This window comes from Sorex fumeus, unplaced genomic scaffold (genome assembly GCF_029834395.1).
Source record: "Sorex fumeus unplaced genomic scaffold, SorFum_2.1 ptg000233l, whole genome shotgun sequence".
Classification (NCBI taxonomy): Eukaryota; Metazoa; Chordata; class Mammalia; order Eulipotyphla; family Soricidae; genus Sorex; species Sorex fumeus.
The window spans coordinates 1476567-1491726 of record NW_026606290.1 but is presented as its reverse complement, the minus strand read 5'-3'; the positions used below and the strand labels follow the sequence as shown (position 1 = coordinate 1491726).

Sequence of the window (15160 nt, the reverse complement as noted above, 5' to 3'; positions counted from 1 at the left end):
CTAGTATAGAATATAGTGTAATCAGTATAAATCATAGAACCTCAGTCAATAAAAAAAATTTTTTTTTTAAAAATAGACTCCTGGGGGTATGGTGCTACTAGCAGGTCAATCTGTACCTGCGAGGCAAGTGTATCAGCAGCCTGATGGCACCTTCAGACTTCCAGATACCCCAAAATTGCTTCTGTGCCTTTGGCCAGAGCCCAAAAACTTGGGGCAAAGTTTACCAAGAAAGTAAACAGCCAAAAGTTAGGTATGTGGGAAACACACCCACAAACCACCTCCGGCTCAGCTATATAATTGGAGGCAAGGCCTCTTTGGTTCCTGATTGAACTGCTTAATGGACATGATCCCAGAGACTCAGAAACGAATCTCAGAACTCAGTGGCTTTAGGTAGAAATGCGTCTGGTCCCTGCAGTAGGTTACCAGTGCTGGGTCAACCCAGATGGGAATAGGTTTCGTGCCTTGACCTGTTTCCCCCCGCGGCCCAGTGGCCGCCATCCTTCAGAGGCCACTGGACAGTCAGGTTTGGGTCCCCAGTGATGAGACACGCAGGGCCTCACAGAATGGGGGTGGAGCCAGTCCTGTCCTTCCCACCCCAACAAGACCCCAAGTCATCGCCCACGAACGGCCTCTCTGGGTCCTGATCAAGTCGCTTAACAGCCATGATCCCAGAGACTCAGAAACAAATCTCGAAACCCAGTGGCTTTTGGCAGAAATGCGTCCGGACCCTGCAGTAGGTTACTGTTGCCGGGCCACCCTGGGGGAAAAAGGTGTTATCCCTCCGCCTGCTCCCCTTTGGCGGCTCGGTGGCCATCATCCTCCAGAGGCCATTGGACAGTCAGGTCTGGGCCTGAAGTGACGAAACTTGTTGGGCCTCACAGGATGGGGGTGGAGCCGGTCCTGGTCTCCCCGTCCCAACGAGACCCCAAGTTATCACCCACGAACGGCCTCTCTGGCTCCTGATCAAGCTGCTCAACGGTCATGATCCCAGAGACTCAGGAGCAAATCTCGAAACCCAGTGGCTTTTGGCAGAAATCCCTCCAGATTTAAGTGTTAAAATTTCAGAATTTCAAAATCACATGGCCCTATTGCAGCCACATGACATCATATGTTATTCATAACCAGCAACAGAACACAAATTGTCTACTGTTGCCTTTTCAGCAGATCTGAGTGTTGGGGGTAAAATCTCAAATAATAATGGTGGGTCTGGTGTCGAAATATTGAATGTGATCAAAGTAGAGAGAGAGTAATGTGGAAATCATCTGCCCCCAGGTAGGGGGAGGGTGTGGGATGGGGGTATACTGGGGTTGTTGGGGGTGGAGAATGGGCACTGGTGAAGGTACGGGTGTTTCATTGTATGACTGAGACTTAGACCCAAAAGCTTTGTAACTGCTCTCATGGTGATTCAATAAATAAAATTATTAAAAATGAAAATATATATATATACTATGTGGGGCTGGAGGTACAGCAGGCAGAGAGAGCACCTGCCTTACATGTGGCCAACCTGGCACCCATATGGTCCCCAAGTTTGTCGGGAGTCACCCCCTGAGCACAGAGCCAGGATCAAGCCTTGAGCATCACCAGGTATGGCTAAAAAAAAAACAAAAACAAAAACAAACAAACTAAAAACCAACTATGTGGCCCAGCACAGCTGAACGGAGACAACCTGCTAAGTGCTAAAGCAGCATCTTTGCAGGGCCAGAGAGAGTATAGGGGGGAAGGCTCTTGCTCTGCATGGAGCAGACCCCAATTTAATCTGACACGGTCCCCTGGGCATCTGCCTGGTCCATCCCTGGAGGCCTCCATGCACCTCAAGGGAGCCCAGGTAATCCCTGGCACCCGCTATACCTACACTGGAGCAACACTGTGTCCCAGGCCCATCTGCCTGAGAAGGGCTGGGAGGGGCCCAGGCCTCCTGAGCACCACTGTGGAGACTCCCTCACCCCACCCCAAGCACCCCAGTCACTCTTGAGTCCCTTTCCCAGTGGTGGAGGAGATCGGGTGGGGCGTAGGGGGGCATCGGGTAAGATGCCCATTCCCACACCGGAGACTGTCTGCGCCATGGCCACGGTGCCCGCAGAGCCTGAGTCTGCATCCTGCTCCCCACCTGCACGCCAGGAGACTGACCACAACTGCTCAGGCTTTTTCGGCTCTGAGCGGAATCCGCGGGGAGGAAAAGGTGCTCACAGGAGACTAGAGGCGCAGGCCCACAAAGGGTTAAAGGGAAGCCCGGAGGCAGGAAGCCAGAGGGAAGCAGATGTCGCTTGGGGCTTCCCTGCACCTGCCGCAGGTGCTTCTCGGGGAAATCCCTCCCGAGTCTGCTCCCTCAGGTGCTCGCAGATCTCGGGAACCCTGAACGCCCTCGCAGGGCCAGGAGGCACTCTGACGTGGTTCCCGGGGCAGCAGCACCCCCAGAGGACCCCGAGGTCTGCTAGAGGTCTGCCAGACTTGGCATGGAGAGAGAGCTGGTGTGGGGGAAGAGTGGCAGCGCAGTGGGGAGGGCGTTTGCCTTGCACCTGGTCTACCCGGGTTTAATCCCCGGCATCCCACGGGGTCCCCTAAGCACCACCCGGGAGTCATTCCTGAGTGCAGAGCCAGGAGTAATCCTTGAGCATCGCTGGGTGTGACTCCATAACAAAACGAAACAAAACGAAACAAGAGAGCTGGTGAGAAATTCAGAGGTTCAGGGCATCCCCCAGATCCGAGGAAACAGAACCAGCATTTTAACAACATCCTGACCATCCTACGCATTTTGTCATTTGCCAAGTGCTGACTCTCGGCCTTGGCTGTCTAACCCAGCTGGTTGATCCAAATCGTCTGGATTTTTTTTTCCCCCTGCTCCGTTTCATTATGAAGTATGTCACGACAGAGGAAGTAAGGAATGTTACAGCTAGACCTGAAATGCCTGCGTTCCTCCCGCCCTGCCTTGAAACAATCACCAAGCGGCAGGCCTGGTACTTCCTGCTCGCCTAGATCCCTGCACTGTGCACGTGCATTCACGAGCAGTACACCTGTTCTCCGTGTGCTCTGAGCTTCCACACCAAACGGGTGGGGGAACGGTGCCGGGGATGGGGGCACAGGTGCAGGACCTAGTCGGTCCCCAGCACTCCCGGGTCCCCTGAGCACCATCAGGCGTGGCCCTGGCATTCACAAGCACAACCAGGGTGATCCCGAGTGGACCCCAGAACCGCGGGGCACTTGGGCAGTGCCACCTTGCTGGGCCCGAGGATCAAATTGTTCGCAGTGGTCACGGCCCCCTGGACTCCTGAACACTATTTGGGAGCAGCCCTGTAAAAAAGTAAAATCTGCCACCGCCTGGGGGACATCTTCCTTCACCAGCTGGTAAGGCTGGACACTCTGAGACCTGTCCCTGCTGACCCCATTCTTCCCTGTCTCCCTCTACCTGGTGGGGCGACACCCCGCTGCGCCAAAATTCTCTGGCTGGACATTTTGGAGGTTTTCTTTTTTGATTTTTTAAGGAGTTATTTTATTTTGGAGGGCTGGGGCTATCCATGGAGGTGCTTAGGGTCTTCTGTGCTCAGGAGTGACCCCTGGTGGTACGAGGGAGCTTTGGCTGGGGGTGGGACCGGGGTCCACCTCATGCCTGGCAGGCCCCTTACCACTATTGTTATCTCTAACCCGCTAACCCGTTTCCAGTTTCTTTTCTTTCTTTTTCTTTTTCTTTTCTTTTCGGGTCACACCCGGCGATGCTCAGGGGTTCCTCCTGGCTCTGCACTGAGGAGTAACTCCTGGCGGTGCTCAGGGGACCATGTGGGATGCGGGGATTCGAACCTGGGTTGGCCGCATGCAAGGCAAACGCCCTACCCGCTGTGCTATCGCTCCAGCCCTGTTTCCGGTTTCTAAACCGCTGCTGTGAACCTCCTTGTGCGGCCACATCTGAGAGGACACGCCCAGGAGTGGGAGTGCGTAACAATCCAGGGCGCGTTATTTTTGTCCACACATTGCCCCAAAGAGTGCAGCAGGTATGGCTGGCCAGGGCGAGCCAATTCACTCTCCCCTGGGCACGCCCCGGCCAGCGTTAGCAGCGGGCATGTGTCAGCCTGGGGACAGAAGGAATGTGTCACTGAGGCGTGGTGGCAGTCTGCGGTCTCCGGAAGACACCGACTGACCGTCCCTCTGGCTGGCACACACTGGCCACTCGGCACCTCTACCACACCCGCCTGTTCGACCCCCTCTCCCTGCGTGCTGATGGCTGCTTTTGTCCGAGTTGATCTGCAGGAATATTTGCATATATTTGAAAAAATTGCATATATTTGCATAGTGACCCCTTTTCATGCCCCCCCCTACACTGGCACTCCGGCTGGCCGTCACCCCGGGACAGGTCCGGTGGTTCACTGGCAATCTGTTCTTAACAAATCACTTCTAGTTTCTTTCAGACAGCCGCGTTTTCTCCCTGAACGGCTTTTCCGGGCTCCTGGATGGTGCAGACGCTTAGAAAACTGGACCGGAGGCATTTTCCATCTTTTCCTTGATAGCATTTTGCCTTGCTGACTCAGGGAATCCTTTTCAGCACCACGGCGGCGCCAGAGAGTGCTGGAGAGATGGTTTCCCAGAGCTCCCTGGAGACACCCCTAAATGTCCAGTTCCCAGCCCAGACCACCTGGGTCCGATGTTTTTGGAGTGTATTTGGAGCTGAGTGATAGCACAGCGGGTAGGGCGTTCGCCTTGCACGTGGCTGACCCGGGTTCGATTCCTCCGCCCCTCTCAGAGAGCCCGGCAAGCTACCAAGAGCATCCCACTCGCACGGCAGAGCCTGGCAAGCTCCCCGTGGCATATTTGATATGCCAAAAACAGTAACAACAAGTCTCACAATGGAGACGTTACTGGTGCCCGCTCGAGCAAATTGATGAACAATGGGAGGACAGTACTCTTTGGAGCTGAAGGGCCTCCTGGGGAGGTTCTGAGAAATGCCTCTCCCACCCACCAGCCAGAACAACAGAATGACAGTTACAAAGTGCCCAAGGTCACCTCCTCGAACCCTCACTGATCTGAACTTTCTCTTTCTCCCCTGAAGCTTCAGGTGTTATCTCTCTTACAGAGATGTCTCCCATCCTCTCTGCCATTCCGAATGCGAATGCGGGCTCCGCTGGCTTTCCTGGCTCTACCCAGCCAGCAGCCAGGACCCTCCAGTGCCTGGGCTCCCCCTTTCTGCCTGGTGCCTAACCGATTTTGCCATGTCTGAGCCAGAGAATCGCTTCCGCCTTCCACCTTGCTCTCACGGGCCCTACCACTGGTCAGAGACCACCCCACACTCGGCCAGCCCAGAAGCCCCATCTGACGGGGCCCCAGCATGTGACACTTGGGCCCGGGCCAACAGCCAGCTCAGACTTCCTCACCGGAGGGGGCTGAGGGGAAGAAACTTCCAGAGCCAGAGAGACCATCTGGCGTCCAACCTGTTCTCCGTGAGCGTGTGTTCCGTGGAGTCGGCCAGCCGCCTGCCTTCGCGCTCCTAGTGAACGCAACAGTTCCTTGGCTCTGCCCGGGAGCAGGTGAGTCTCCCCCCCACCCCCCCAACCCCCATGGAGCCGAAATGTGTCGCAGCTGAATTTGCCGCCGCTGGTCCCACATCTCCTTCACCTCTTAAACATCACTTCCACCCTCGACCCCGACCCCACCTGCCCCAGGCCTGGCTCTCTCTGCCTTCAGTTTAAGGTGGTGCTTCTGCCTGCCTGAGGATGATATGGATTTGCTTTGGGTTTCTTGGTTTTGTCTTTTTTGTTTGTTCGGGGAGGCTGGAGTGACAGCACAGCGGGTAGGGCGTTTGCCTTGCACCTGGCCGACCCGGGTTCGATTCCTCCGTCCCTCTTAGAGAGCTCAGCAAGCTACCGAGAGTATCTCGCCCGCACAGCAAAGCCTGGCAAGCTACCCGTGATGTATTCAATATGCCAAAAAAACAGTAACAAGTCTCACAATTTGTTGTGAGACGTTACTGGTGCCCGCTCGAGCAAATCGATGAACAATGGGAGGACAGTGACAGTGTTTGTTTGGGGGCCACACCCAAACCGGGTCAGCCATGAGCAAGGAAGCAGCCCTATCACCTTAGGCGCTGGAATCTGCAAATTCTTCCTCCTTCTGCCCCAGCTCCTTACCCAGACGAAGAGGGTTTCTGCTGGCACCTGCCCTAGAACCGAAGCGCCACAAATGCCACGCGACACTGTCAGCCAGCATCTCAGCAAACTGTTCAGAAACAACCGGTGCCAGCAGAGATGTGAGGAGAAAGGAGCCCTCGTTCACCGCGGGTGGGAAGGTTGCCTGGTCCTGCCTCTACGGAAAACAGCCCGGAGCCGTCTCCCAAAAAGTTAAAAATAGAACTACCATCTGACCCAGAGATTCCACTCCCTGGCATCTATCCTAAGAAAACAAAAGCAGTCATTTGAAAAGACATCTGCATATCTCCCTCAGAGTAGCCTACCCACAACGGCGAGATCTGGAGACAGCCCAAGTGCCCAGTGACAGATGAGCGGATCAAGAAACAGTGGTACCTGGAGTCAGAAAGATCATACAGGAGGAAAGGCCCGTGCCTTGCATGTGGGTGATCCGGGTTTGAATCCCTGGCACAATCTCTATGGTCTCCTGAGCACAGAGCCAGGAATAATCCCAGAGTACCTCTGGGTCAACCCCAAACTTATCCTCCCCCTAAAAAAGAAACTGTAGTCTATTTACACATGGATTGAATATTACTTAGATCTAAGAGAAAATCTTGTCTCTTAGGGCTAGTGATAGCACAGCGGTAGGGCGTTTGCCTTGAACGCAGTCAACGTGGCCGACCCGAGTTCGATTCCTCCGCCCCTCTCGGAGAGCCCGGCAAGCTACCGAGATATCTCGCCCGCACGGCAGAGCCTGGCAAGCTCCTCGTGATGTATTCGATATGCCAAACACAGTAACAACAAAGTCTCCAATGGAGACGTTACTGGGCCCGCTAGAGCAAATCGACGAACAACGGAGGGCCTTTACTTACTTACTTAGGGCTAGGGTGGTAGAGCAGTGTGTTGCTCAAGTGAGGCCCTGGGTTCAAACCTCAACACCCCATGACACACACATACGTGCGCACGTGCGCGCGTACACACACACACACACACACGTAAAACAAATCTTGCTACAACTTGGATGGAACTGGAGGTGAAATAACAAATTTCATGTTAAGTCAAACAAGAGTTCTAGAGAAGAGGGGCTGGAGAGATAGCACAATGGGTAGGGCGTTTGCCTTGCACACGGCCGACCCGGGTTCAATTCCCAGCATCCCATATGGTCCCCTGAGCACCGCCAGGAGTAATTCCTGAGTGCAGAGCCAGGTGTGACCCAAAAGGCAAAAAAAAAAAAAAAAAAGAGTTCTAGAGAAGAACAAATGCTGGATTTCTTGCTCATTGGGGTAGATAAAAACAAAAACAAACAAACAAATAAAAGGAATGGAAAACAAACCAACCCTTGGGCTCTGACCACAACCCCAGATCAGCAGTGGGGAAGAGGGACTCTTGGGAGGACTGGGAGGAAATGGGGTGGACCAGGAATGACACAGGCAAGGGGGGGAGGGTCTCTGGACACTGCAGCACCCCTGTCCACTAAAAGCGTGGAAGGTCCCCACGGCAGGTGCTGTGGCTCTGTCCAATGCAGAGGCCCTGGAGAGACAGCATCCACAGACCACCTCGTGGAGAGAAGCCACTTACGCCACTCTTGAAGCCAAACTATACACTGGAAGATTTTCTAGAAGGTTCGCCTCACTGAACTACTCTGATGTGAGATGATCTCGGACCCATGGCCGAGGCATGCAGGGGGTCCTGACGCAGGCAGAAGGACAGAGGCAGCGCCTTCCACACAGAGCCGAGGTAGGAGATTTCAAACTGCGGAATTCCAGGACTGTGGGAGACGTCAAGAAAACCACTGGGCTGGGGCCTGAGCGATGGCACAGCACGGGAGGGGGCACTTGCCTTGCAGAAGGAAAACCCAGTTTGATCCCCGGCATCTCACATGGTTCCCCGAGCCCTCCAGGAGCGACTCCCAAGCACAGAGCCAGGAGTAAGTCCTGAGCACTGTGGGGTGAGACCCAAAGCCAAACAAATATACCAAAACCAACAAAACAAAACAAAACAAAAAAAGAAAACAAGCAAACCACAGATTTTTTTTTTGTTTCTTCCTTTTTGGGTAACACCCAGCGATGCTCAGGGGTTACTCCTGGCTCTGCACTCAGGAGTTACTCCTGGCAGTGTTGGGGGACCATATGGGATGCTGGGAATCGAACCCGGGTCGGCCGCGTGCAAGGCAAACGCCCTACCCGCTGTGCTATCACTCCGGCCTCGCAAACCACAGTTTTTAAAGGCAAAATAGAATGATCAAAATGGGGGTGGGCTGAGGTTGAGTTTGGGTCGGGGTAGCCTGAGCGTGCGCCTCTGAGAGGTGGGAATGGAGAAGAGTGACCGCGCCGGTCTCTGGTGGCGCCTGTCCCCGTGTGTGTGTTCTGAGCCGTGCCGGGTCTGTGGGAGCAGCAGAAATGGGCCACGGCCCTGGCGGGCGAGGAGACGGATGGCACAGAAACCTGGAACCGCCGCGGGGATCCAATCTTAGTAATGGCCTAACCTCCTTGAGCAGGAAGGATTGCTTTTAGCAGCTCCGTCCCCAGGGGCTGCCGCGGGCGGGAGTGAGAGAGATGTGAGAGTGGTTCCCAGAACAGGGCCAGGCTGTCCCGGCCCGAAACGCACACCTCCCCGGGGCGCGACGCCAACAGCCACGTGACCCGGGAAGGCGGTGGGGACCCACCCTGGCTGTCTTCGCCCCAGCTCCCCCACCCCCCCACCCCCCGCCACAGGTCTCTCTGCCCTTTGGAACATTCCTGCCTGTTGACAACTTCCCACATCAAACCCCTCAACTGTGAGCTCTCGCTCCAGCGCCAAGTCAGACTTCTGACCACGAAACACAGTTCTAGGGGCCCCCTGGTGGCTCCTGAGCCCCTTGCCCCCTGCCCACCAAGTTCCAATCTCCGGCTCGGCTATGTGGGCCTCTCCCTCCGAGGCCAAGATCGCGGCTGAGCCGGGGTCTCTCCTCATTTCACACTGGAACCCGCGGCCGTCTCTGCCCCCTGAGCTCTGGGGGCTGTGCAACGTAGTTTTTTTTTTTTTTTTTTGCTTTTTTGGGTCACACCCAGCGATGCTCAGGGGTTACTCCTGGCTCTGCACTCAGGAATCTCTCCTGGCGGTGCTCAGGGGACCAGATGGGATGCTGGGAATCGAACCTGGGTTGGCTGCGTGCAAGGCAAATGCCCTACCTGCTGTGCTATTGCCCTAGCCCCCTCTGCAACGTAGTTTAAAACTCCAGTCCAAGAGGCTCTGCAGGGGAGGTCTCCCTCTCCTGCCCCCACAAAGCCCCAGACACTGTATTTCTGCTCCACACAGGTTACCTGCATCTCTTACCGCGTCACTCCTGAGATGCCAGCTGTGCCCCCAGAGAAAGCACTGAGCTTCCCTGACCTTCCAGATGGACGTGCCGAGTCCCCTTGGGATTTTGAGGGGTTTTTGTTTGTTTGTTTGTTTGTTTTTTCATTTGAAGCATCTCGGTGACCTTCCCACTTCAGTCCCCAAAAGCTCCTGACTTTCCCCTTAAGGTCACGGGGCAGGACACTCAGTATCTGTTCTCTGCTTCAAGGATCCAACTGCCAGGTCACAGGCCATCAAGCCTCCTCTGTCACTAGCAGCGTGGTTAAGGCTGTCTTGCACGGGAGGGTCTCCGGGAAACCCCTCAGTACCTGCTGCTTCCCCTGAGACCCTCCCTCCCTGCAGACGCCCGCCACTCCCCCGCCCCGGCCCCCTCACTCACACCTAGCCACCACCTCGGGAGCACTTTCTCATGAGGATCCTCGGTGTTCTGCAGGGAAGGAGCGAGCACCACTGGAAATGAGAAGCCCCTCCCCACCAACCCACACAGGTCCTTGGGGGGTCACCCAGAAAGCAAGCTGCCCTCTGGGCTGTCTGACAGGAAATTAGTGACCGACATCGGGCCGACAGAAATCAAGCTCATAGGTTCAACAATGTCCTGCCCTCATCCATCTCCTGATGGGTCCCGGGACACCCCACTCAACGCGGCCAAGAATTCACTTTCTGGGGCCGGAGCCAGGGACAGCAGGCTGGGCATTTGTCTTGCGTGTGGCCAACTCAAAACCCTGGATGTTTCCCCAGGCCCCGCCCAGAGTGATTCCTGAGCACAGAGCCAGGAGTAAACCACGAGCACCGTGGGGTGAGGCTCCCCAAACCAAAACTGAAACCGAACAAACAGAAAGAACTCACTTTCCCAAAGCAGTGCTCAAGGTGGTACCTGCCTGTCTAGAGAATCGCTCAGAGCCCTGCCAAGTTCCCTGAGGTCAAGGACAACATCTTTTCCACCTGTCTCCCAGCTGGACCTTCCAGACTGCCCGTGACGTCACCCGCGCCAGAAGCCGGCGGGGCCGCGGCCATCTCCACCCCGCGGTTGCCCAGCCTCTGCTCGAGGGAACGTGAAGCAGGACTGTGCCACTCCTGTCTCAGCGTCCTTTCCTTACGTTCCTCTCTCAGTGGCTCCTGCCCCCCAAAGCCGCCACGGGACCCCCTTCAGCTCTGACGGCTACAGAATCTCAGCAACCAGCGGCCTTCCCCTCTCCCGCCTGGCAGAGCCCAGATGCCGCCCGCGGCTTTGCTGTCCCCTATGATGGCACGGCAGCAGCACTGAGTCAGCTGCTTCCTTGGGGCTCCCTGGACAGGCCATGAGATCTGCCCGAGGAGCCCGGTCAGGCCCACTCGGAGCCAGAGTCCCAGGGTCTGAGGGGTAGTGGGGAGTGGTGGGCGGTGGTGTTCAGGCGGGTGTGGCTCTCAGGCCCTAACGGTGACTCCAGGCCAGGACCCAAGCCTGGAACTGGCTTCCCGGAAGCCTCCTCAGTAACTGCTGCAGTGAACAGACGGTTTTGGCAGTTCCTTTGTTTCTGAGTCGGCTGTGCTGCTCTGCCCAGCCAGTCTTCGAGGAAACCCTTGTCTGCTAGGCAGCTTCTTCGTCCGTTCACTTACTCAGCCATCCGGCAACTCTTCCTGTGAACCCTCACCGAATCCCAGGGGTTCGGGAGAAAAACACAGTGGCCAGCGGTGAACTTCAGTCCCTTCATGTCTTAGTACACCACAGACCTGGAGTCTTGGGAATCTTGGCTGGGTGTCCCCTTCCGACACGGCATTCTGCCGGCACACAGAAGGCTACCCACGTTTCGTGATCAGGCCAACACGTTCCATTGCGCAGATCACCACGGTTAGGGCTGGCGCTGAGAGGATCCTCTCCCGGGAGCTGGAAGCTGTGAGCTGGATCATCTTAAGCCCCTCAAGATAGGAACTGCAGGCTGGAGTGATAGTACCATGGGTAGGGCATTTGCCTTGCATGCGGCCGACCTGGGTTCGATTCCCAGAATCCCAAATGGTCCCAGAATGGTTCCCAGAATCCCAAATGGTCCCCTGAGCACCGCCAGGAATAATTCCTGAGTGCAGAGCCAGGAGTAACCCCTGTGCATCGCTGAGTGTGACCCCTGCCCCAAAGAAAACCATAGGAATTTCAGCGGCTGGAGCACTAGGACAGCAAGTAGGGCATTGCCTTGCACGCGCGGCCGACTCAGGTTCAATCCCCAGAGGGGCCAGATGTTCAGTGAATCTCGCCAGACCTACACAGCTCCCCAGCGAACATCCATTCCCCTCGCCCTTCCCCAAGGGGGAAACGTCACTTGGCCGCCGAGCACGGAGGCTTTCCGAGTCAGAGCAAAGCGGGAGTCCAAAGGATGAAGCTTCATTTACTTACTTACAGGTTGACCTGGGACTCTACTTCCGGGTACTTCGCGGGCCACGTCTGCAGGGGCGGGATGCCGAAGGACAGAGAAGACTTGGCCTTCCAGAGGAGCGTCTGTGCCATCTGACTCCCGCAGGCCGTCTTCGTCAGCGGGTCCATGAGTGGGCCTGGAGGCTGCGGCGCGGGACCGAAGCAGGAGGAGTTGGGAAAGGCACTGGGAAGAGAGAAGGGCAGCCTGTCACTGCGGGGCAGAGCTGAGGCCTGGGGACCCGTTCCCAACTACGAGCCCCCCTCAGGGCACAGACTGAGCCTGCGCACACAAGGGCTGAGGCCGGCCTTGCCGCAGCCCCAGGACCCTCAGAGGCCAATCACGGACCCCAGCCAGGGGAGCTGTCAACCCGGCAGGGAGGTCAGGGGGACCCAAGGGGGGAACGCGGTCTTGTTTCATCTCCAATTTCCAACAGAAATCCCAAGCAAAGGCCCGGCAATACAAGGACGCGGCAGAATGCACCCACATGTGACAGCAACGGTCTGGGGGCCGCTGGCCACAGGCGCTTTGTGAGCTGATCAAGGATTATTTGGGATCACGCCTGAGACCCCAGAGCTCCTCCTGCCGAGGGTGCAGGGCAGAAAGTGGGGGCAGCTCTGAGGTCGCCGGGGACACGGCCAGGATGGGAAGCACCCTTGATTCTCGAGGGTGAAATGAGGGCCGGCACACGCCACACACTCGGGCCGAGCAACACCCATGAGTGAATTTATGAATTTATTCTGAACGCGGCTGCCAATACTTCGAACCACACCCCATGCCCATACTCCAAGATGAACGCACCACATCTGATAGGGTTCAAAGCCGGAAGCAATCAATCTTAGAGGAAAACAGACATTTTTTTTTTTACAGACATATGCAGCACAGCGGCTGACCCAGGTTCGATGCCTCCGGCCCTCTCAGAGAGCCTGGCAAGCTATCGAGAATATCTCACCCACACGGCAGAGCCTGGCAAGCTCCCCTGGTGTATTCGATATGACATAAACAGTAACAAGTCTCACAATGGAGACGTTACTGGTGCCCGCTGGAGCAATTTGATGAACAACGGACGACAGTGCCACTACAATGTTATATAATATATATATATATATGTATATATATATATCACACAAGGCTCAACCTTTATCTTTTTTTTGGGGGGGTCACACCCAGCAATGCTCAGAAACTACTCCTGGCTCTGCACTCAGGAATTACTCTCAGTAGTGCTTGGGGGACCATATGGGATGCCGGGGATTGAACCTGGGTCGGCCGCATGCAAGGCAAACACCCTACCCACTGTACTATCACTCCAGCCCCAAGGCTCAACCTTTAACAACATGTTAGTGATCTCTTATAGAAGGGCTTAATGGCCCCTGGGTGAAATACACCCATCTCCACACTCTTTCCTCTAAGGATACTACTTTGTAGCACTATCAGTGGTTTTTCATAACAAACAACACAAAATATATTATTTTGGTTCTGCTTTGGGGCAGGGATTGGGGTTTGGGATGGAAACATCCTAAATATGGTGGTGGGAAGGTGTCATGGTGGTGGAACTGGCGTTTGGATATTAAATGTAATCAAATATTGTGAGCTACTTCATAGCATAAAATTTTTTTTTAAGAGAAAAAGAAAAGAGGAGGGGCTGGAGCCATAGCACAGCGGGGAGGGCGTTTGCCCTGCACGCAGCCAACATGGCCGACCCAGGTTCGATTCCCAGCATCCCATATGGTCCCTCGAGCACCACCAAGAGTAATTCCTGAGTGCATGAGCCAGGAGTAACCCCTGAGCGTCACCGGGTGTGACCCAAAAAGAAAAAAAAAAAGAAAAAGAAAAGGGGACGGGGGTGGGAGGGATACTGGAATCCGTCACAGTCACAGTCACAGTCCTCCCGTTGTCCATCAGTTTGCTCGAGCGGGCCCAGTAACATCTCCATCTCGCCCGCATGGCAGAGCCTGGCAAGCTACCCGTGACGTATTCGATATGCCAAACACAGTAACAGTAACTGGGATCCGTGGTGGTGGGAAATGGGCACTGGTGGAGGGATGGGTATTTGATTATTGTATGATTGAAATCCAAGCACAAAGATCTGTAAGTCTACAACTGTACCTCATGGTGTTTCACTAATAAAAATTAAAAGAAAAAAAAAGAAAGAAAATGGGGGCCGGGGTGTGGCCCCAGTGGTAGCGCACAGGCCTGGCCCGCTGAGGCCCTGGCTCTGGTGGCCTCCAAGACGGCAGGGATGCTAAAAGCACAGCCGTCATCCTTCAACTCGAGCTCGAGAAATGGGCCGACAAGCCAACAGAGCCCAACTCTTCGGCAGTGGGAAAGAAGCAGGAGCGATCTTGGCTAAGCCTCTGGCCACGGGGGCCTCTGAAGGGCTTCTTGGGGGCTGCAGCAGGCCAAGGACATGAGCCTGGCGGGCGAGAGAGACACACCTGGTGGGGGACGGCCACCCCGCTGCTGGGCTGGACGCCAAGGGCAGTGGCTCGGTGCGGCCGGGCTGTGCGGCGCCAGATGGGCACCACCCACTCCCAAGCTGCCAGGTCAGGCCGGAGCCGCGCGCAGGCTGAAGTGCCCGTTAAGCCCAAGGCTGCGGGCAGGTATTGAGAGAAAAGGAAAAAGGTCGGGCTGGAGTGATAGCATAGCGGGTAGGGCGTTTGCCTTGCACGCGGCCGACCTGGGTTCGATTCCCAGCATCCCATATGGTCCCCTGAGCACCTCCTGGAGTAATTCCTGAGTGCATGAGCCAGGAGTAGCCCCTGTGCATCGCCGGGTGTGACCCAAAAAGCAAAAAAAAAAAAAAAAAAAGGAAAAAGGTCAGTGGAGTGACCCACCTCGAGGGTGTGGAAGGAGCCCAGGGCCACTCCACCTCCCCACTTTGCCAGGCCTTGTGGCGAAGCCACCGGCTGCCAGTCACTCCCCCGTACCCAAGCCCGGGCAGGAAGCCAAGGCCCAATGCTCTCCACTGCCCCTTCCTCAGCTGAAACCCTGGTCTCAGGGGCCCCTGGGGGCACTCGGCCTTCTGGCTGCCTCGGCCCTAAACAGGCCAATAAAGAGCAAGCAACGCTTCTGCGTGAGTGACAGACGCTCTTGGGAACCCTTCGGCTCTTTTCTCTTTTTTTTCTGCTTCGAAAGTGGCACTTCCATGTGAAAGACGAAGGATGAGAGGGAAAAAAAGGAAGCCAGTGTGAACAGGAAAGGCCCAAGCAGGCTTCAGCAGCAGGTGGCACCCGCAGGAATAACGCAGGACTGTGGCCATGCCAACGGCCACAGGCGCTGCCCCAGGTGCCGATATGTAAGCCACATGGGCTGCACCCGCACATGCCACCCTCG

The 15160-nt window shown here is 55.8% G+C and overlaps 1 protein-coding gene across 1 annotated transcript in view; it reads right to left on the bottom strand.

Moving 5' to 3' along the window:
- Positions 1 to 15160, bottom strand: part of GARNL3 (GTPase activating Rap/RanGAP domain like 3) — a 150800-nt gene that overhangs the window by 119836 nt on the left and 15804 nt on the right. Inside the window, 1 exon segment of the mRNA XM_056108856.1 lies at positions 11816 to 12013. Coding sequence (XP_055964831.1) covers positions 11816 to 12013 — 198 coding nt within the window.